At 40.9% G+C, this 23,392-nt stretch overlaps 2 protein-coding genes across 3 annotated transcripts in view; one reads left to right on the top strand and one right to left on the bottom strand.

Moving 5' to 3' along the window:
• zdhhc9 (zDHHC palmitoyltransferase 9) overlaps positions 1-19,748 on the bottom strand; it is a 31,018-nt gene extending 11,270 nt beyond the window's left edge. Inside the window, exons 1-3 of one of the 2 annotated variants that reach the window (XM_080308401.1) lie at positions 19,612-19,748; positions 6,541-6,701; positions 491-649 (exon numbers count right to left, since the gene is read on the bottom strand). In XM_080308401.1, coding sequence (XP_080164527.1) covers positions 491-649; positions 6,541-6,701; positions 19,612-19,640 — 349 coding nt within the window. In that variant the 5' untranslated portion in view covers positions 19,641-19,748. Of the gene's footprint in view, positions 1-490; positions 650-6,540; positions 6,702-15,419; positions 16,253-19,611 lie in introns of those variants that run through there. The other variant, XM_080308398.1, reaches the window with a different exon arrangement.
• Positions 19,749-19,831: 83 nt separating this feature from the next.
• On the top strand, positions 19,832-23,316 carry tyw2 (tRNA wybutosine-synthesizing protein 2). The gene is made up of 7 exons (XM_026178648.2): positions 19,832-20,019; positions 20,155-20,323; positions 20,426-20,624; positions 20,723-20,873; positions 20,962-21,071; positions 21,336-21,493; positions 21,885-23,316. The coding sequence occupies exons 1-7, from the start codon at positions 19,967-19,969 to the stop codon at positions 22,248-22,250; spliced, it is 1,206 nt and encodes a 401-aa protein (XP_026034433.1). The 5' UTR covers positions 19,832-19,966; the 3' UTR covers positions 22,251-23,316.
• Positions 23,317-23,392: the final 76 nt, after the last annotated feature.

Here is a 23,392-nt window from a genome sequence, read left to right as displayed (position 1 = left end):
TTCCTCACTGAGCCTCCACTGTCTCCTCTCCCGTCGCCTGTGAGTCTACGCTCCCTTCAAACGCATTCTTCATTCATCGGCTACCAAATCACTGCTAATCTGCAGAGCTGTGAGATGACACAGCTACACACACGCGTCACGTCACAAAGCATCACAATGCACCACAAATTCACGGCCTTCAAAACTTAAAGGGCATTCTAAAAAATAAAAATAAATCCCCTCACGAATGTTTTTCTAAAACTTTTACATCCCGTCCGCTTCTGCGTATATTTATAAAGCTAACATTTCTTTTTTTCACCGTGACAAACGAATGCACGGAGGTAATTAAGGATGAGGCATCAGTAATCGCCATCATGTCAGCGAGCTATTTTTCTCCTTGCTCACCTTTCTATTTCTGCACGCCTGAAATAAACCCATCTCATCTTTCTCCTTTTGTGAAGCCTTTCTGAGCAGCGTAACAAACGACGGCAGATCAGATGAGACTTCTTACCGACGCAGTTGTCGCAGATGCTGCAGTGGGACGCTCGAGGTGGTCGGAAGATCTTGCACGTGTAGCAGTACTTGAGCTTGACGATCTGATTATTGATCTGAACGTTGCGGATTCGGGGCGGGGGTCGCTGCCCTGCGGGGACGTTCCCATTGGCAGCCTCTGTGGAAGCGAACAGAAAAACATTAAATCAATGTGGATGACATAATATAAATTACTCTAAGAGATCATATTTAATCACAGTCAGCACAACACAGCAACAAATGAAATCCTCAGACAGTGTTAAACATGATTTGTGCATTGGATTGCATTGGACAGGAGCTCTAATGTGAGAATTAGTGACATAAATCACGACAGCTGAACCTTGAGGATGTCATTCACCAAGAACTGTCGCTCAGTACAGTATAGGTGGGCTGTTTAACTGTCAATATTTTTATTTGCAACTATAAAGCACCATATCTTTCTCCATTTGGACAGCTTTCTATCACTGGAATGGCCATATTTCACAGTACAATCTTATGCCAAACAAATGAATTCTGACATACTATTTGCTTGTGACAATTTGGATGTTTCTGATTATCTTACACTCCGGGATCTGGAGATTATACGTGCAAGCCGATGATCACACAGTTGAATAACCCCGCAGAGTAGCTGCGAGGAAGAAATCTACCATTAACATGTCGCAGTGGACAGGCGTGAATGTGGAGTTAATGGAAAAGAGAAAGCGTACTTATTTGACTTCCTGGGGATTCATTAAGATTTTTTTTTTTAAAAAGTGCTTTCTGTGGAAATGAAATTATCTGGGTTTTAGAAAGTGTTCAGAGATGCTAAGGGGCAAAAGCCTAAAATGCATACTTATCATTTGTATAGAGTCCTAAATGAAGATCTCTTAAGTAAAACAAAGCAGTTTCTGCACAAATAAATCAGTGAAACGAGCACATTTTCAGGCTTCTATTAAAAACATCCCTGGGACATAAATTCATAGATTGTGACAGCAACAAATACTTGGCATCATGCACCCACAGAATGTGGGATTTAGTGGCTTTCAGGATAAAGTAGTGAAGAATAAATTTATGAGTCACCACTCACAGGGAATGATGCCACTCCCTTGGGTAGCAAAGCTCAATCTGCTCGTGGCATTATATATTCCGAGAAGATGCCTCTCCTCGTATTAGCTTTCCCCCTGGGGACTGCTGCTAACAGGCAGAAGGGACAGAGCATCGGGGCTGCAGAGGCTTCTTTAACATCCCTGCTCGCTTGCTCAACTGGCTTTTAGCACTCCCACACTTACAACAGCCATCCTAACACATAAAAACTAGGGGTGCAACGATATTCGTATCGATATTGAACCGTTCGATACAGTGCTTTCGGTTCGGTACGCATATGTATCGAACAATACAACATTTGTAATTTATTTTATCAATTTTCCTTCTGACGATGCTGTCTGTGTGGAGCGCTCAGTGAATCTGTGTTCGACTACTCCGTCTAGGCTGCACTGTCGAGCGCAGATCCACTGAGCGCTCAACACAGACAGCATAGTCAGAAGGAAGAGCGAAGGGCAAGCTAGCGAGACAGAAGTTAAGCTCTCCTTGCAACAAGCAAATTGAACCTCATTCAGATCTGGCGTTTGGAATTATTTTGGTTTTCATGTGACGTATGACCCTGAAGGTAAGCAGTCATGGACTAAAGTAAAACAGTATGTTGGATGTGCCATGCAATGCTCAATTACATTGGTGTGAACTAGTGTGTTAGCGCAGTTAGCTCGTTAACGTGTTGGCCGTCTAGCCCCATGCACAGAGCGATCCGCGGTAGCTCGTTAACGGAGATTTGCCGTGTTGTGGCGTTAAGGTCATTTCAACGAGATTAACCTGAAAGCACTAGTGGGAACACAACGAATATGACTGCACATTTACGCCGACATCATCCTAGTGCAAAGACAAAAACAACAAGCATGCTACTAACTTTAGCCGAGTCATTTAGACAGCTGTTAGCACATGATTCTCCTTATGCTGCTGAGAATATAGCCCAGAAGAAGCGGATAGTATAACTTTTATTTTGGAAAGAGCCATTTCTCTGTAATAAACTCTCTTTTCCAAAGATGATGTGATTCCTCAATCAGATACAGGGCTTGCAATATCGCTAGCCCGACGTCCCGGAGCTAGCGATTTTTTCAGTCGGGCTACCAAAATCTATCTCTGCCCTGCCCGTCGGGCTATTGTAGGAAGGAAAAATATATGTCAATGCTTTTGCATTCTTTCAGAAATGTAGCTGGGTAATTATGTCATTGGCGGTGAGCCACTGTCAATATGTGACATATTGAAATCGCGTTTGAATTTGCGCTTGTTTTTTGCTTTCACTTTGCAATCGTGCGAACTGTGTATAGAGAGCGACAGCACTGATCTGTGAGTGATGATAATTTGTGCACCAATTCCTCTGACATCGTCTTATTAATCGTTAGCTTACTATGCAAACATGACAAGTGAAATCTCCCGCAGCAAGCTTAAACATGTGAGAGGTTGATCGCGCAGAGAATCGCTGAGCTTATGTGAGTGAGCGTGTAAAAGCATTTCAGTTCTGCTGAGCCAAATAAGACAGGTCAGGGTGAAGAAGTGACAGCCAAAGAAAAGCTTACCACAAAACGGAGAAGTTATGACAAATCAGACTATAAGGCAAAAAAGAAAGTGCAGCTTTATGGTTTCATGGACAAAAGAATCTCTGTGGCTGCAATATGATGAGCTAAATAACCAGGGCTGCACATAAGTGGTCCGCAGGTGCGCATTCGCTGTCAAAATAAAAAACACGCACAAGGGTTAGGGTTAAATTTAAAAACTGTACTTTTGAGTTAAAATATATATTTATAATTTTAATAAATGAACCACCCAGTAAATTAGTTTGGTGTTTGTCACTCAAGACAAATTAAAGCGACGAAACATCACCAGAGGATCGATGTGGTATTGTTGCGTAAAGAAATGACTCAAATGAGTAATAGATCACTAAAATAGGCAGCGAATTTTCCATCCTTTGACTAATTGTTTCAGAGCTAACAGCACAAACATGCATGCGTTTCAGGTTCTCCATCAGCATCATCGAACGAGCACGATGAGTCACGGTCATGATGACAGCAGCACTTGATGCCAGCTAACCCAATCCCAGAGAGCCGAGTGCCCTAGCCTTTTTTTATAAGCCTAATCTGTCCTCAAAAGAGACCGGTCCACGCCCATGCTTCGTACACAGAGCGAGGGAACACGCATGCTGGCTGAAGGATGCTGTGAATCTTTAACAGAGACAAAGAACATTGAGCAGCCACACGGGGAGGGAGGGAGGCAAAGAGAGAGCACTGGATACTAAACAAATATAGCAGCATGAAAATACAAAAAAAAAAAAAATCATAAAGAACAAAGGGCAATTTCTCTTTTCTAAGAGTGTTGTATGTTTTGGATACTGTGAAAAACTGTATTTTAAACTAAGCTCTACATTTGTGGATGAGCACACCCAACTTTTAGCAATCTAAAGTATAACAAGAATAAATAAACCAGCAGATTGAGGCTGTCTGCTCACTGTTTAGCAAACATATATAGTGAAATATTTTATCCCTCCTAAATACTTTAACTACTTCCACCTAGTTTGCAATCCACACCTCTGGGTGTCCTTTGACACACAGACACGCGCCGCTGTGTGCAACACCCTGGATGACAACGATGTAAAAGCACCTGAGCTGCAATAACCACTAGACACGTCGCTGACTAAACATTTAAATGTATCTAGATAAGAGACTTGTGACTATGGCATTATCAGCACTGATACTGAATAGCACTGCTTACAAGGGCAGGCGCTGGACTGCCACACTTGGCAAGGTGAGGTCACATGCTACTTTTTACTATTTATTACTTTGAGGTTTTTTTAAATAATAAAAACTTTACAATCACGTAGCCACTGTATTTTTGAAATTTGTGTCAAAAGCCAAAGGTTTGAAAAGATACCAGAATACACCTGTTCAATTGCTCACTAATACAAATATCTAGTCAATCACACAGCAGGAACTCCAGTGCAGAGGGGTAGACCTGGTTACAAGGTCTAGCACCAGAATGGGTAAGTAAGATTTTTTTAAGTGACTTTGAAAGTGGCGTGGTCGTTGATACCAGAGTGGGCGCTCTGAGTATTTCAGAAACTGCTGATGTTCCTGTACGAACATCTGTACAACAAAGAAAGACCCCCTGAAAAAGAGCAGTTTTTCGGGCATAAATACCACATTTATGTCAGAGGACAATGGCCAGACTCCTTCAAGGTGATAGTAAGGCAACAGTAACTCAAATAACCATAAACATGCAGAAGACCATCTGTCAACACATTGATCCTTAAAGGCCCCAATCTGGTGCTAGCAACGTATAACTAACAAAGTGACTAATGAGTGTATTTCATGCAAATAAAGCCTCTTCAAACATTCCCAAAAATATAATTAAATCTGCAACTACACCTACAACTGGCACTAGCAACAAAAAACCTTGTTCGTTTCTTAATTAGCAACAATACTGTTCACATGGAGTCGTGCTTGTGTTTACCTGCCAAATGTAGGTCAGGTTCTTGCTCCTCTTTAGGCTCAGCCTTTAGTTTTCAGCTGTGCCTGAGGCTCTTTAGCTGCTAAATGCTACACAGCTAGTCACTGGTCGTGTCTCTCCATTGTTTGCTAGTGACAGGTAGTGCTCAAGATAACTTACTTGTAATAGTACAAATAAACCCAATTGCATAGCATGTGGTCTTGTCAGGCTGTTAAGGATTTGTCAAAGCTGCAATTTAAACTGGTATTTAAAAGACATAAACGCTGCTCTATCTTCTTGATCTAGAGTGTTGACATTCTTCTGTAGATGTAAACACTGTTTCCTTTAACAGTTTCCTGTGTTTGTGTTTATCCCTGAGCTCTTCTCAATTGTTAGAAGTGGGCAAAGCCATGTTGCAAACAATTTAGTCCAGACTGAGAAACATGTGGATAAGATAATGGTAATAATGGTGATATCGCTTTTAATCAAATGTGATCAAACAAAACTTTGACCGGGCTATTGCAACACCTTGATTTTTTATTTCTTCTTCAGCCATTCACTTGTAGATTTGCCGCTCTGCTTGGGATCTTTGTCCTGATGAAGGCCCCACTTTCAGCCCAGCTTTAGCTGTCAGGCATCACATTTGACTCCAGAATAACAATGATAATAATAAATGTATACTTTATTAATCCTGTAGGAAATTGTTTAGTCTTCTGCATTAACCCATTCACTCATCGAAGGAGTACCAATCCAGCTTGCCTCAGGATAGCCGTTCAGTGGATTTCAACCCCCGACCTTCCAATCATGGGGCGAACACTCTACCTAATGAGCTATCCCTGTCCCCAATAATGGCAGCGGTGGGATTCAAACCCACGCCTCCAGAGAGACTAGCCTTAGACCGCTCAGCCACGCTACCCACAAGTGCCCAGCCCACAAATGGTATGAAGTGCTGGGTTTGGTCTTTGGCACTCTTTGCACTTTATGGCCAAACATCTCTATGTCGGTCACCTTAAAGGACGTAGTTCTAGAGGTCTTGAGGTTTATGCTGATGCAAGCTAAAGCTGTGCTGCTGTGGTTTTAGTCAGAAGAAGCTAACTCTTGGCATCACTTCCAAACAAGCCATACTTCTTCAGTCTTTGTCTGATTGGGCTGTTATGAACTTTAATATCTAACTAAGGTGACTAAGGCCTGAGATGTAGCTCTTGGACTTTGTTTTGGGGTTTTTTTTAGTTTCTCTTAGCATTGCACAGTCTGACCTTGGAGCGAATTTGCTGCAAAGTCCACTACTGGGAGCATCGGCATTGTGTTAAAACACACACCTGAATTTTCCAGACCAGCAGACTTACAAATCTTGTGCTTTTACAGAGATACCCACACTTGCTGTTGATCATTTAATCACCTGCAGTAAGGGTGTACTTAATTTTTCATAGGACAGCATAGAGTCCTGTGAAAACCTTTTTCACATGAAGTTATAAGGGAAGCAGTGGAGAGTGTCTGTCCGCAAATCCTGTAACTTACCAATTTCCATCTCAATGAATGTAGCCTCTTCCGGAAGGGCCCTCGGTAGCACCCCGGGGTCACTGAAGCTGGTCCTCAACAGCATGGCCATAACGAAAAGGAACAGCAGGACAGCAAAAACTGGGATGGCGGGACAAAGATGAACAGCCAGGTATGGACATCTGCACAAGAAAAAGAAAAGTGTTTTTAAAATAATGTGCACACAACAGCTGCTTTCTTTTCTACATATTCGCATCTGCAAACTTGACATCATACAGGATTGAGGAAAAACATGTTTTTCTCACATTAATTAATTAAAGAAATCCTGTTCTACAGTTCTCCATCATAGTAATACATGATAACTACGGATAATCTTAAGAGAAGCGGCAGAGCACTCTCAGGAAAGCCATGAGCACAGAGGACACAACAAAACAACACCACACATATTTTTAACTGGTGTTCAGAGCATAAGGTCACGAACCACAAGACCGAAGTCGTGGCCTTGAATAAATAACACGATGCCGCACTCCCTACACCTTCTGTACTAGTGGAGAAGCGTGGATCCATTTGCCAGGCCATTGAGATTAGAGCCAGCTGGGCTCCTCCAAAAGGGCCGGCTGCACAATCTGATAACAGATGTGAGCTGCAATGCAAAGTGCTGCAACAGAAGAGCGCAGCAGCAGCAAAAAGGCTTCCACACGCAGTTATTAATAGTTTAACTCTATGGCCTCATCGCTCTCCCTTGAGGCTGAAATCATATATTCATAATGTGACTCTAATGTTGCACTACAGGATTTTAAGGGACTGAGGAACACTAACTGTAGTTCAGCATGCCACGCATAAAACTGCCCACACACAAGATCACCAGACTACACTTTATTTACACAGTATTCTCTTTTGTTCCATTAAACAGCATCTGCATACAGTGCATCTGGAAAGTACCTCCACATTTTGTCATGTTACAGCCTCGCCTCAAAACTCTACATGCGATTCCCCATAAAGATAAAGTGAACAAACAGTTTGCTTGAAATTAACGCAGATTTATTAAAAATAAAAAACAAAACATGTACATAAGTGTTCACAGCCTTTGCTGCTAATTTGGCAAAAATTATCACTTAGAGAGAACATCAGAAGCACCAAGTGCTTTATGTTACAATAACATAAGAAACATATTTATCTCAAAAGTTAGGAAATTACTATTTTACAGCAGCCAAACCATAAAAAAACATCTTAAAACAATACAGCATAATAAAAATATAAAACAAGCGCCAAACATTACACTAAATTAAACAGAAAATGTAAAAAAGCCCACGATAAAGGAAAAAAATGGGGCTTAAAAATAAAATAAATGAAGGTGTTATTTTATTATCTTATTTTTCTTGCTAAACCAATAAAAAACCAATAAATAAATAAACCAATAAAAAAAGTGCGAGGAGGACTTTTCTGTTGGTTGCGACAGAACAGCAAGCTACTGTCTTGTGGTTTACTGCCAAGTCCTTTTCATCTAATATAAAATCCAGTGAATGGTTATACAAAGCGGCTGAATCTAGCAACAAATTTGCTAAGGTAGCAACAAAGAAATGAGGTGCAGGATGATTGCAGTGACAACAGCGAGGAGGACAAACTAAAAACAAATATCAGAATCTACAAACTGAAACTCAAATACAACACAAGAATATCCAAACAGTTAACATTTGGTTATAGCCAACACTCTATTGTAACAAAAACAAGTAGCCTATAACACATGAAAAATATGGAGGGTAAAACTCTTATTTTTCATACTGTGGACGGTTGTTGACTTAGTTCAAATTTTGCTGATCGGAGTTGCTCTTCTATACGATCCAATGCGCTCTAAGCCAATAACAGAAATCTGTGCATAGGGGCACCATTGCACATCTGTGATCTCATAATTAAACCTGAAGTGGCTGCAGTTATATAACAAAAAGGGGAAAAGAGAGAGAAATCAGCAGCCATTAAAAAATAAATTGCTTTTGCCTGTTTTATTTAATTTGTTTAACACAGATAACCTCACACAGGTGGCCCGGATGTCAGCTACTCATCTACTACAGTGTCACCCACAGTTTTGCTTCATCATCATGGTCGGTTTTCTGTTCTCACTATGCAGACATACAGTTAAAAGTGAACAAAGCGGACTTGTTTAATGTCACCACGTACATGAACCCTGTCAGCATACCTGAGCTCTGACAAGACAACAAAGCAAACACACACACACACCTGCTTGACTTGTCTGAACAGTTTTCCGGCAGCGCATTTCAAACATTAATGGAAACAAGGAGCGGAGATCAAATCAATAGAAATTTCCACTGGCAGGCCTGCGAGGTGTGTTTCCCACAGCCGTTTGTGCAGAGGCCGCACAGAGCGGGATTCAGGCTGAGGGATTGCAGTCTGTCGATGAAGTGCAATTCCCGTAACCGTAAACTGGAACATATTCAAGGAAGGCTTCTCTATCATTGCTTCCCATCAAGCCCCCCTATCTTTCCTGGATGTGACAATTTCCTGTGCTGTGCAGGGTGGAGCTGTCACGGCACCACTCTGGTGACTCCGTGTTCACCAATCACCACAGAAGCAGCAGGAAAAACTGGATCGTCTACGAGGGGATATCTGTCAACTGACACGCACATGTTGCTAACAAACCCTCTTCCTTAACCAACTTACTTCATATTTATGAAATATCCGTTTACTATTCTAACAGCATGTCTTTGTGAAGGTGTGAAAACAACCTGTGTGGAAATTATTTCATGAACTTGAGAGGTGCTAGAAGGCAGATTTCCTTACCTTTGTACAGAGACAGGTATGCCACAATATCTAAATTTTATGCAAAGCTAAGCTTACCTACTGCTTTATATTTAGCAAAATAAACAGTAGTATAATTCATCTCATGTAATGCTCATCGAGAATACATTACAATACCTTCTATTACACTGAAATGCTACAAATACATGAACTACCTTTAGAGATAATACATTTGTAATAGAGTGCCTTTTTTTTTTGTTTTGTTTTTTAACCAACCAGGAAGTTAGAAAACACCTCGCCCTTGATACACAGTAGAATTTGTCTGTAGGCTTTTGGATTATTACAGAAAATAAGAAAAGAATAATGAAAAAAGGTCCTCGGCCAAGCTGGTCACCTCACTGTCTCGACTGAGAACCAAGGGTGATCACTCTTTTTCTGTTAGGAAACCCATTTTTCGTGATAATCATCCCGAGGAGATCAGATCACCAAGCTCACTTTTGTCTTTTAAATCCTTCTTAAAGACATATTTTTTCAAAGTAGGCTTTTTCTGTGCCTCCATTTGAAGTTTATTTCGATGTTGTCCACCTCAATTGTTTAATCGCCTTCTCCTAGTTATAATTTCAATCTACGTTCTACTAGCTTTTAATTACCTGTTGTTTTATTTTTAATTTTCTTTATTCCTCACTTTTTACCTCCTTGTGCTGCTAGTATTCCTAAGCCAAATGTTGAGTGACCTTTGCCTTCTCTTAGATGTTTTATTTGCTGTTTCTTATCTTATCTTGTTAAGCACTTTGTAACTTTGTTTTTGAAAGGTACTACATAAAGAAAATGCATTGCCATTACAATCCAAACAGACTGTGTTCTCATAGTTCTTAGCAAAATTGTCTTCTAATTAATGAGTTGCACACTTATCTGTGTGTGCTGCATAACAAAAGGCAAAATGTAACCAGATTACATTTGTTAACCTCACCCCTTATATGCGTATTAAACCATTCCTGCATTCTTCCAATTTATTAAAAATAATAACAACAACAACAACAAAGGAATTTAAATTGTGCCACTGCCAATTATATGAAGGTATGAGATGCTAAAACCTCTTGTTTCTACAGTGTTTATTTTTTTTGCACAAGTTGCAGTAGTTCATATTGGTTACTGATTGACCCAGAGGAGGCCTACATCACATTCAAAGGCTGTAATCTTATTAACCATGGCACAAAACTATTATCACAATTGAGTTTACCCCTTGACTTAATAGGCAAATAAAGCCTTGCTGTATGTTCTTTGGATTATTTATTGGCCCCTAATTAAATCTTAAACAAATATCACAGAGTGGGCATTAGACCCCGAGTTTTACCGAAGTTACACCGAATAAACTTTGTTTAATAAAAGGGAACTCGTTTAGGGAAAAACCTGGTGGTCATAAAAGACAATAAAGGCATTAAAATAAAACAATTAAATCTCATTACACAGGAGACAGATAAACTACCTACTGCTGCTCCTACTGTCATGTCTGTGCCTGGTGTGGGTGGGCATTAGATGCTTTAAGGCGAGTCTTCTGCAGACGTTTAGTTCCTTCTTAACTCAGAATGACACAAGCTCAGAGATGAAAAGCTCCTAAAGTAGTGATATCACCAAATTAGAATCACTTCAGCGTCTCAGCCACACCGCCCCTGAACCCGGGATTACGACGCCACACATAGTGACTCGTGACATTTTACCTTTGTCGAACATTTCAAACCCTTCCGTTATTAATACTTAACAGCTGTAAGCTGTTGCAGGCCTGCTTGACTCATACTCCAAATGAATTATGCACTTGCTGTGCAGGCAGCTCAACAGTGGGCCTCAGTAACAGCCTTCTGTCATACAAACATCTGCAGACTGTGCCTGGCTGTTTCTAGGGCACTGCTGAGGGAAAAAAAACAAAAGCTCTCAACCTCTGCTTGCCCTCTCTCCTTTTTAAGATACAAGCAGGAAACAAGTCGATATCAGAAAAGCTTTCGTGGATCCTCGTGCTTTTCCCACAGCAATAAAACTGCTCATGCTATTCTCATAAATATTCAAAAAAACGAAAGCCTGACGAAATCCAAAAGCTCACTTAACATTTACTTCTTATCTAAGAATATTTCAAGAGTCATCCAAACGATGCAGATATCAGCACCTCATACATTAGTATGCGGTATCAAGCCGTGACTGAATTTCCTGCTTCAGGTAGACAAAGATGATACATGTCCTTGCTCTGATGTCATGGGAGCTTGCACCCCCTGAACCTGAAGCTCCAGACTACACTCACTATACTCTGATGCCAGGCTTAAATCAGTCGTCCTTGTTATGCAACATTTAAATACCAAACGAGAGAGATGAAACATTAGAGCCTGGGTCACGGAACGTTTAGTGGGATTAAAGTTAGGATCACAGATGTTGGGTCATATAATATTTAGCAAGTGAACTTGAGACTGATGAGAAATGTGTTTATTTAGCAGTATCTCTGTCACATTTTTGATAGCAGTGCATCTACTTCAACCCCACCCCAAGATTTATGCAAATATAATGTGGACTTTCCTTCCTTGCATGAAGCAGGCTAGCAGGCTGTGAGCTATAGATTTATAAAATCCACCCTCCACAGAGGAGCGGCTCTCTCCTTCTGATAGAGAAGCTTCCAGAGAACAAAGCCTTTAGATCATGGTTGCTGTAAATGGAGCGCGTACTCTGAGTAGGGTATAAATCATGTTATTGCTCATTTGGCCTTGGCCGGATGCCGCTTTCCGATTGGTTAACAGGGAGACAGGGTGGAGTTAGATGCTGAGAGAGGCTTGGGGGGGTTGACTACAAGAGCTCTTCTGACTGCAGCCACTCGCTCTGCAGGCTCATCCCTGTATACCTACTTCTCCTGCATCGCTCCCATTACTGCACACATACAGCACCGATACCCAGAAAAGAAGATCGTCATGCACATATGGTTTTCTGGCCTAGTGGCTAAGTGTCCTGTGGTGGACAGACAGATGACACACTGTCCTTATGTTCCAGTTTCTTGTTCCTTCCTCCAAAATCCATAGGTGGCAATCCGCATGCACATATGCACACACGTTCACAAAAAGCAGCAAATAGAAACCAAACCTGCAAACATCTATCTGCAAGTAAGCCTTCTGCAGATATGTACATGCTAAAGCCCTCTGTACACACACACTGAATGCAATACCCAGTTTAATAGATATGCAAAAAGGATCAGCACAAATCCAATAAGGTAAGGATGTAAAGACTTAAAATTCTGCCCAGCAAGGGAAAAGAAAACTAAAAAGGCTGGGCCCATTTCTTCAGTGACTAATTTGTTTACTTGTCCCTAATGCATCTTTCCATTTGTGTACTCAGCCACTGGTTTCCGCAATTTAGCACAAATTAAAACACGGAGGGGTCTCCCTGCACATGGTGCCGGTGGCTGATGATAAAAGTGAGATGTCTGCTCCCCTGGTCTTGGATATTAGCCAGCTCACGCCATGACATTGCCCTCCCTTGTTCTGCCATCAACGTCACGGTGCAGCACACTGCCCAACCTTAAGCTCACATGTGAGGAAGGAATTCTCAAAGATAAAGAAACAGCAAGACGTTGCCCTGACAGGCAGCTTAGCTGATTATACTGATGCAGCGTCACACAATCGACTGCAATACAGTCTTTAATGTGTTGCAAGCCTTTATACAAAAATTACATTTTTGATCACTGGTTTGTTTTTAGTGTTTTTAGTGTTTTAGAGCAGTGAAATTCAACAAATATTAGTTTTGCAGATTAACTGATAATTTATTGGCTTCTGTTTTATACCTTTTTTTCCCATTTTTAGCACAAAATGAGCCAGATAATCCTAACGTCAGCATACTGATTTATACTCACAATGACAAACCTAACAGATATTTATCCACTAGCGTGCCTTAGTTTAGCAGCTTAACACGATGACATTTCAAAAGAGAGCAGCAGCTGTTACAAATGTGATCAGTTTTGCAATGATTTAGTCAGAAATCAAATCACAGTGGTGGCTAGAACATCATCACGACATCATCCAGTGGGGGAAACTTAAGAGGCGTTTTCTGAGGGAGTGCTCAACGGTTCATGCCATTTGGTCTCCAACTATGAATGCAGATTATCTTAAAGCGGCTAGAAGAAAGTTGAGTCATCTTCAAAACATATCTTGAGACCTTGAAAGTGCAATTGAATGCACCTTTCTTTTGCTGTCCACGTGGTCTCTCTGCATGTCTTACACATGACTCCTCAATACCTGCCACACCAGGAAACCTCCATCACCAAAACTCTTGTCTTTGCCAACAGATTCTAGATATTCATATGCAAATATCTGTTTATAGAGATTCAAGATTTGGAGTTGGAGGATTACAATTGGTTTCTTTTGGGGAGCCTGAATGTCTGTGCTAAGTTTCATGATTATGCAATAGTTGTTATTTATTTATGGGTGACAAGCGATGGGAAGGTTTTTCAGTCGGGTTTTAAGATAAAATAAGTACTCTGAACAAGCAGTCTCAGACTCTGGAAAATGCAGAAAATGAACATAATCAACAGCAGATGCATTAATTATGAAAACAGCTGTTACTTACAGCGCTCGCACTAGCTGACAAATAATTCTACAATAGCAAAGAGCTTAGACTTGGTGTTTTAATGCTTCTATCACTAGTTAAATTGGCATTTTGTGAATGCATTATACCTCAGAGCCTTTCTGCTGATGGCTTTCACCCTGTCATAGCTTCAATGTATCAAGTTGCCATGTAACTGAATTTAGCAATTACCCCCATGTTGCTCGGGCCCAACTTCAGTAGCTGTCCCACCCAGAAAGATAATTATATTGTGCTGTAATATGAACATAGCAAGTTAACGACCCTCTAGCTATCAGTTATCATAACGCCTCCTCCCAGCTCTGGATGCTCAGCGTGAGCAGTATCATCCTTTTCCCTCTGTGCTCTGAGCCGGACAACAGCTCCTTCTGTGCAGACTCAGAGGAAAGCAAGAGGCCATTAACGTGCAGGCAGACAGAGACGGGAAGGGCCTGGCACTATGCAAGAGCAGCTACTTCTCCTCGCCACTATGCTCCAAATCCATTTGGCCTGGTAGCCGCATACACACCCACAGTCAACGGAGGTTACTGTGTTACACAGCAGGATTTTGTGCCAAATCATTGTGTTCTGTGTGTCATTTAAAAACTACCAAGAAAGAAAAGAGGAAATAACAAGGACGTGGACAGAAAGTGTAAGCAGCACTGCTTTATGAGCCACGTCCATGTTCTTCATTTTATTAAAAGGCACTCCTCAGTACAGCATGAACTGATGAGATCTGGCTTCACCAGCAGCATCCGAGCAGGTCGACAGTGCTTGCCTGGATGATGAGTCCAATGGGTTGTGCAAGTAGTGGATTGGGACAGAACTGCTGAGACCAAAAAAAAAAGGGCCGCAAAACCAAAGCTGAATGACTTGTGTCATTAAATATTGAACAACTCAGTATGTGGTCAGTCATAACCATCTTCTCTGTCAGGAAGAGAATTTAGATCAACAAGACACGAATACGAGGTTATCAAAGTGAAATTGTTGCCTGTTACAAAAGAAAACCATAAAAGGAGGTTACATTTACTGCCCACCACCGAGCCCAGGATCACATTACCATTAAGTAGGTTTAGAAAGGTAACAAAAATCCAATACTCCCTTAAAGAAATCATTTTCAGATCAACTACACATGACTGAGATGAGGATAACAGTAAAAGCTTGATTTGGTGATTTAACCTAATCAAAGGTGAGGACTTTACGTTACTCTTTGTGATGCATTAGGATATTCAGCTAGTTCTGAGTTCTGAGAAGGTGGATACTGCTTTCCAGATCAATCAATCAAAATAAATTGTTAATGCATTTCATGATCAAATAACCTATATTCTCAGAGCGGACATCTCTAACACGTAAATTAAGCAGTGATGGATGTTTTTGATTGAAGCTAAAATATTTATTATGTGAGTTTATACTGATTTTATGCACCTCTAAAGTTGACAAATGTTGGATAAGGCTATAAGACGTGATATTTTGGCAACCGGAAAAGGCATAAGAAGCCTAAAGGGAGTTGGAAACACTTTTTGGAGCAGCTGATAACTTTGCCACGGGGTATGACTTACTCGAAAGCGAAGAAGAGGGCGCAGGTCCCGGTGATGAGGAAGAGGGTCAGGTAGAAGACGCCCTTCTGCCGGGCCATCATCACCCGTCCGTCGCAGCAGAAAGTGTTTTTCCCCGGGAGCTTCTCCCATTTTCGCACCTTTCGTGTTATCATCACCGCCGACATGGTGTCCTCTTCTCAGATCAGCAGTGTGCGCTTCTTTGGGTCAATACAAGTATTTATACTGCAAAGGGATTCAGACAATACGCCGATGGCTCGGGAGGGGATCTGCGCACATGTAGCCCCTTCCCAAAATACTATTTAGTCAAAAACAGTCCAGTTAATGAGTGATATTAAAGACTTGTGCGCTAAGTGGCGGCTGGGAAGCATTTTCTGACCATTCAAAGTGTCGCAGTCACATCATCGGCGTTTTCTAATCCATATTATTTCCCGTCTTTACTGCAGCATGTCATTCCCACAGTGAGCCTCCCTCTCCGCTCAAACAACCTCAATCCCTTCACGGTCCGGGCACCTCTGGAAATCAGGAGAAATTCATCCAAATGCGTGCAGCAGATGATTCCCACCAGAAACCTGAAAATCCAGCTTTTCAATCGGAAGAGCGGACCTTGACCGACTGACATTCATGTCATCTCGATAAATCATAAATGGTTTTACGGGCGAGCAGCTGCTGGGTCTTCACAAACAGGCTGTTAGACTGTGACTGCACTGCTGGTTCAACAGCCTTCATTTAAAGAAAAATAAAAATAAGAAAGAATCGCCAGTGTGTCCAGGAATATGTAAAGCTCTTGGATATGCCTTTCCCCCCCTACAGCCTGCCAGCTCTCGGTTTCAGTCAATGGTAGCAGGAAACACGCCTAGATTGAAATATCTAATCTTAAAGGGGCAGGACAGGTGAAAGAAAAAGGGAACAAAGGACACAGGAACAGGTCCTGTCTTGATCACATTAATATGCTAAATTGCTCGCCTATCGTATTGCCCAAGGGAGCAGAGCGTGAAGTGTTTTATTGGAGTTAATTGGTAATGGAAACCAGAGGGATTAATCCCCCACGAGAGCAGAGATAAGCAATGCAGAGGTCTTTTTTTGATCTTATTTCTTCTGCATCATACATGACAGTTTGACAGGCTAAAACAAACCGATACATTTTGAAGATTTGACCACATGAATTGTTGCACTGTGTACGTAAGCTATATTAGTAATACGCTTGCATTTCTAACACCATGTGTGCACAATGGTGTGAAAAACTCTTTGTCCCCGCCCTCATTTATTATTTTTGGCATATTTTTCACACTTACATGTTTCAAGCTAATTGCAAAGTATATAAGCATGCATATATATATATAAATCTATATATATATATATATATAGATATATATATATATATAAACCCTCCACATGGAGGGTTTTCCAACATGAAGTGTTTAAGGTCACGCCAAAGCATCTAAGGTCAGACCTTGACTTGGCCACTCCATAACCTTCAGTTTTACTTATTTGTTTATTTATTTTAGTCATTCAGAGGTGGACTAGCTGTGTTTCAGATCATTTTTCTGATGCATAACCCAAGTACGCTAAGCTTCAGGGCACAAACTGACAGCTTGACATTCTCCTTCATGATTTTCTGGTAGAGAGCAGAATTCACGGTTCCATCAAGTAAAACAAGTCGAACAGGTCCTGAAGCAGAAAAGCAGCCTCAGACGATGGTCTGGCACTACCTCCACCGTGTCTGACTTTTGTTATGATGCTCTCTTTATGAAATTCTGTGCTACCTTTATGTCAGATGTAACAGGATGTAAACCTTCAAGAAAGTTAAACTTTTGTCTTAATAGACCACCGTTTATTTTCCCAACAGTCTTGGGGATCATCAAGATGTTTTTGGCATATGTGAGGTGAGCCTATATGTTCTTTTTGGTAAGTAGTGGTTTTTTTCCTTGGAGCTCTCCCATGGATGCAATTTTTCACTCCGTCTCTTTCTGATTATGAAATCATTAACAGTTACAAGGTGTATCCATTTGTGGATTAAAGCTCTCGCTGTTTGCTGGAGTCCGAAGCCTTATAAGAGGCTTTGTAACCCTTTCCAGACTGATTAATGTCAATGACCTCTCTTCCTTGATTTAAGATTCAAGATTCAAGTAGTTTATTGTCATGTACACTGCAAAACACAAAAGGTTACGCAGAGTAATGAAATTCTTACTTTGCAGGTTCCCTTCACACAACTAAAAACACTAAAAAGAAAGTAGTAATAAGTAAAACAGTGTAGATCTTGTAGCTTATGTGTGGGTGTAATCAGAATTTAAAGTGCAAGTAGTTGCAACACTGTCACAGTGATAATATATACAGAGTATGCAATACTACAGCATATATGTAGAGATACACACAAAAATTGCAAATCTACAGGTTAATATAAATGTGCAAAATTGCAAATTTACAGTTATGGATAATTATAGTTTGATAGAGTTTTTAAGTTTTGAATAGATGTTGTCGATTGTGCTCATAGACAGTCAGGAGAAGGACAGCATTTTCATTAGATGTGTATTTCTTCATAAGAATTATTAGTGTTTTATTTATATAACAAATGAATATTTATATAACAAATATATAACAATTTTTTAAATTATAGTATATATATCATATGTTACAATGCTACAATATTGCCTCAGTTCACTCATGCTGCTTTGATAACATCTCCAACACCTCATCAAACACAGAGATGATGGGTGATGTGTCGGATGTAGCATTGACCCACCCGCCCTCTCGAGTTCAAATGCACCCCCAGCTGCAGACAGCTTAAAGTCTGAATTTAAATTCAGATGACACGTTTCGTTAGATCTGTCAAACAGGGCCGATCTTTTTTAAGGGGAACGCTCAGTGGTGGCATGACTGATCTAACGTCATACACACTAATAGACAGATAACGTAATCTCGGAAGAAAAGGAAAATTGTCTGAGATAGGCATGCCAATACTGCCTCCATCTTTTGGGCACTAACAAACACATACTCCAAAAGGCTATTACAACTCATATCAAACTGCAGTTGTTTTTGGGACTGCAGCCCTGCTAATAGAAGAAATTTGGAATTCCTGGCCATTGGACATCTCACAGGTGCATACTATCATTTTCCTAAATTTGCAGTCAAATTTGTCCTTAAATTTGTTTAGCAAAAACTTAACTGCATTTAGGCGTGTAGACATGGTCCAGAAGACCTGCTGAAGTTCAAACCAAACATAAGAATGAGGAAGAAAGGTGGTTTAAGTGACTTTGAAGGTGGCATGGTTGTTGGTGCCAGATTGGTGATTTGAGTATTTCAGAAATTGAATTTTGCTGCAGAGCCATCTCTAGGGTTTACAGAGAATGGTCCGAAAAAGAAAAAAATATCCTGTCAGTGGCAGTTCACTGGTTTATGCCAGAGGTCAGAGGACAATGGCCAGACTGCTTCAAGCTAACAGAAAGGCAACATTAACTCAAATAACCATTCAAATAAACACTTGTTACCACGAAGCTTTGCATAAGAGGATCTCCAAACACAAGATGTTGAACAGCGAAGCAGATGGTTACAGCAGCAGAAGACCAAACTGGGTACCACTCCGATCAGAATAGAAAAGCAGGTGACATTTTGCAGGGACTTGCTAAAACTGGACAACAGAGCGGTTCCTGGTCCTTCAAATGACAGGATGAGGATTTGGCTTGAACAGCATGGAAGCATAGATCCATCCTGCCTTGTATCAATCATTCAGTCTGGTAATGGTGGTGTGGGGGGACATTTTCTTGGCACACTTTGGACCCTTTAGTACCAAGTGAGCGTCATTTAAATGCCACAGCCTATCATGAATGTGCAACCAACAAATCAACAGCAACTGTGTGACGCTATCATGTCAACATGAACTAAAATATCTGACAAATATTTCCTGCACCTTGGTGAATCTATGCCATGAAGGTTTGCAAAGGTCTGCGGGTACTAGTAAAGTGTACCTAATAAAGTGGCCTTTGAGTACACGTGTCTACTGATGCGTCTGTTGCATTTGTAAACGCCTACAAAATAACTTGACTATATTACACAAATACAACATAAATAAAGGCCCACTAAGAATAAACCCAAACAGTTGAATTTTTATATCTTATTATAGATATTAGTTTTAGATTGATTCTGGAGGATTTTTAGTCTGCTTTACATTAAAGTTGCTTTACCTTCCGCAACTTACCCTCTGATTTCTCTTCCTTTTGTCTCCATCTATTGGGCTCCGTGAGCAACTTCTCCAAAACTGGCTATCACTTAATGGTTTTTGGCCTCGTTTAATTGAGGAAAAGCTGTAGTTTTCTAGCAGTAAAAGAAATAGAGACAAAAACATTAAAAATGTGTTCGCCGGGTGCTGTTTTTGTTCATATATTTTTGGTTTATCAACTGCTTGTTTTCGGAGTTGTCCGTCCGGCATAACAGTCCGACTGGAAACACGGGTTGTGTCTAGTAGGGAAGCTTCTACCCGGTTGTTGACGTGCATCTGGTCTTTGTTTGCATCGTAATCTAAACGTAAATAGAGCTGATTTGTTTGTTTACAGATGGACAGTGTGCCATGCCTTCGTGTGCCTCAGTGTCAGGCTCAGAAGCTCAGGTAATCCACGATTTGGTCATTGCTATCAACGGCAGCTAGCAATTAGCATTAGATCAAAAGGAGCTGATTGATTTGAACAAACAGCCTGTTTGAAATAACTTTGACATTATATTTAACATGCATTTTATTTCACAGGAGGTCACTACAGTCCAAAGGGGCTCTGGACCTGAGTTTGAGTTTAGTGAAAGACTCAGATGGGACAGTCCTCCTGCCCATTTTAGCATCCTGTTTGTCCCAGCTCGATCTTCAGTCTTTCAGGACCACTGTGGCTTCAGATGATGATTTTGAAGTAGTTTGGAGTAAGGTAATTAAAGCTGAACGAATTATTATTAACAGCAAGCTTTAAAATGTAATAGCTGTTTTTTTTTCTGTGAATATTTTCATTTCTGTCCTGCTTTCATCACAGTCTGCTCTGCAGTCAAAAAAAGAGAAAGGAAGGGCGAGTAGTAGTAAACTAGAGAAAGTCCTCCAGGAGCTGTTGGAGTCTCATGGTGAAAGATGGACAGAAGAGCTGAAGAGAGACATCCCTCGCAGTTTCCAGCGACATGGAGACCTAGTCCTGCTGGGAGACACTTGTTTTGTTCTGCCATTATGGGAAAACATGGGTAGCTACTGATCTCAAACTGCACCACGTTTTACTTTACCGCTAAATGTACAGAATAATTCATGAGGAGGCTCACTGGCTACTTTTTAACTCATTTAGATCAACAGCTTTGGAGCACAGTGGCCAGAGGACTGGGAGCAAAGCGCCTAGCAAAGATCAGGAGGATTTCAAGAGATGGATTTAGATCTCCTGAGGTGACGATGCTGCTAGGAGAGCACAGCTGGGTCAAACATGTAGACAATGGCATTAGGTAATAATCAGTCATAGATTTCAGCACTTGGGGACATGCTTATTAGACTAAAATGTGTGTGAAAATGTGTGCTTCACATTTGTTTCAGTTATGAGTTTGATGTTACCAAGTGCATGTTCTCGGCTGGAAACATAACAGAGAAGCTCCGGGTGGCTGGATTTGACTGCAGAGGGGAGACTGTAGTGGATTTATATGCAGGTAATAAAACTGGAAAATATATTATACGATTGCAATAAAAGGAATCTGTGGTAAATGTAACTTTTTGAAGGTTAAAAGGACCCATTTTAGTAGATATGAAATAAAGTTACTGACTGATGTCGTTTCCTTGAATTCTGAATCAAATGGAGGTGCAGCTGAGTTCACTGCTCATGTACTATTGCTCTTACAGCTGTGTGCTACCTAAAAACAACCGAATTATGATGCATATTGTTGTTTAATTTTCCCATTTGTGCCTTACTTCAGGTATTGGATACTTCACTCTCCCATATCTGGTGCATACAAAGGCCAGTCACGTTCATGCTTGTGAGTGGAACCCCAACGCTGTCGAAGCTCTAAAGAAAAACCTCGAGGCAAACGGAGTGTCTGACCGCTGCACGATTCACCAAGGAGATAATCGCCAAGTAAAGTTCATCGATTCGTTATATCTTATGCTGCATGTGGTGTTTATATACTACAGTTTTAGATTGGTCCCTTGGGAAATGATTATTTCATCAGAGAAAGTCCACCTCTAATAAAAACTATATCTATTTTAACTATGAGATAGATTTCTCAGGACTGTGTGCCGTACCTACACCCTTACTTATCCTTAATTAAGAAGCCAAGTATCAGCCAGTCACTGCTAATTAAATCCTCTTGATTAAATGATCATCAGCAAGTGTGACCAGCAAGTTTCGTTTGAGTTTTTACCATTATTATAAAAATGTAATTGCCTTTTATTCCGCTTTAAGAAAAAAAGATACGCTATACAGGTTTTTGTAATCACCTCTTTTTGTCTAACTTTGGTTTTTCCAGCTCCAGCTGTGTGGCGTCGCTGACCGAGTGAACCTGGGTCTCATACCAAGCTCTGAGGACGGCTGGTCTGTCGCCTGTCGACTGCTCAGGAGAGCAACAGGAGGCGTTTTACATATACACCAGAACGTTACCTCACCAGTACAGCACAGTACAGCCGGCGATGCCCCCCAGAAGGTTTCTGGGAAAAAAGCAGACAGAGAGGTGTGGCAGGCCTGGGCCGAAGACACGGCAAAGCACTTCGCTTCTCTTTTAAAAGACTTCAATGGTACACAGTGGACAACAAATATCCAGCACATCGAGCACGTTAAGTCATATGCACCTCATGTTCACCATGTCGTGCTGGACTTGGAGTGCAGGCCTTCCTGAGAAAGTAATCATCACAAACACTAAACAGACACTGTGGTGTTAAACAAACAGACGTTTCTAACCAAACCCTACACAAGCTGGTTTAATCATTTGTCAGGCTGTGACAAACCAACCGCAACCATCATTTATCCAGAGGCCTGTACTACAAAGCAGGATTTGTGGCTTAGCAACGTAACTTTGGGGTTAACCCTGGGTCTCCAGTCTTGCAAAGGTGGTTCAGTTCTTACTCTGGGTGCGTTGCCAGGTTAAATTATGCTGCTGACCTTACCTTGTGGAAAAGCCCATGGACTCATGGACGTGCGCAGGTAGAAGGAAGGTCTAGTTTTTGTCTTTCCTCAGTGAGCACGATTAAGAAATGTAGATGCTCAGGAGAAACTGTAGTCATATGTTTTTGTTTCTGTTAGCTGAAAGCAGTTCTAAAGCGTTTTTTCTAATCCTTAATATTGTAATATAATCCTAGAACAGAGCAACAAAGCTTTGTACTTGATAAGCTCACATAAATTACAGGTTTAAATTGAATATGTTTGTGTAAGTTCTCAGTCATCCAGGACATGGTAGTCTTGAGTGCTTAGAAAGGAAACAACTGGGCGTCTTTAGGTTCATCAATACCGTTTGTCTCTCATCCAGGAAGCACCTTTAGTTCTAAAACAACTGCTATAGAATCCCAGGTATTTAACCCCTAGTTAGGATTATCCCCTTGGAGGCGGTCCTGAGAATCCTTGACCCAATCATGTGAAAAAGGGCCTGACTCACTGGGGCCAAAGTGTGAAAGACGCTGTCCCACTTAACTGTCACGTGAGCTACTGAGGTCACCTCAGACAATTTGTGAGTGGGGGTTGAAGCATCTGGGAACGGATCTCAAGATGCATTTTAGGTGGTTCTAGGTTTGTTGACAGTGGATGTAGATGCCTCCTTTAACACTGTGATCTTTAAAATACTGTCCTTTTTCCTTTAGGTGCAGATGTGCTGAGTTCTGATGAGGTGGCGCCATGCATTTGTGTAGTGATGAAAATGTCTGGGCACTAAGAAATCTATCTGCCTTCTTTTTAAACACTCAATCTTTAAATTGAATTTTTTTTTTTTATTTACTTACATTGAACTTGCTATGAAAGAAAGAATAAGGTTTAAAATCATCTTGCACA

The sequence above is a fragment of the Astatotilapia calliptera genome, chromosome 2 (assembly GCF_964374335.1).
Source record: "Astatotilapia calliptera chromosome 2, fAstCal68.1, whole genome shotgun sequence".
Taxonomy (NCBI): domain Eukaryota; kingdom Metazoa; phylum Chordata; class Actinopteri; order Cichliformes; family Cichlidae; genus Astatotilapia; species Astatotilapia calliptera.
The sequence above is the reverse complement of the archived record's forward strand: the minus strand, read 5'-3'. Positions and strand labels throughout refer to the sequence as shown.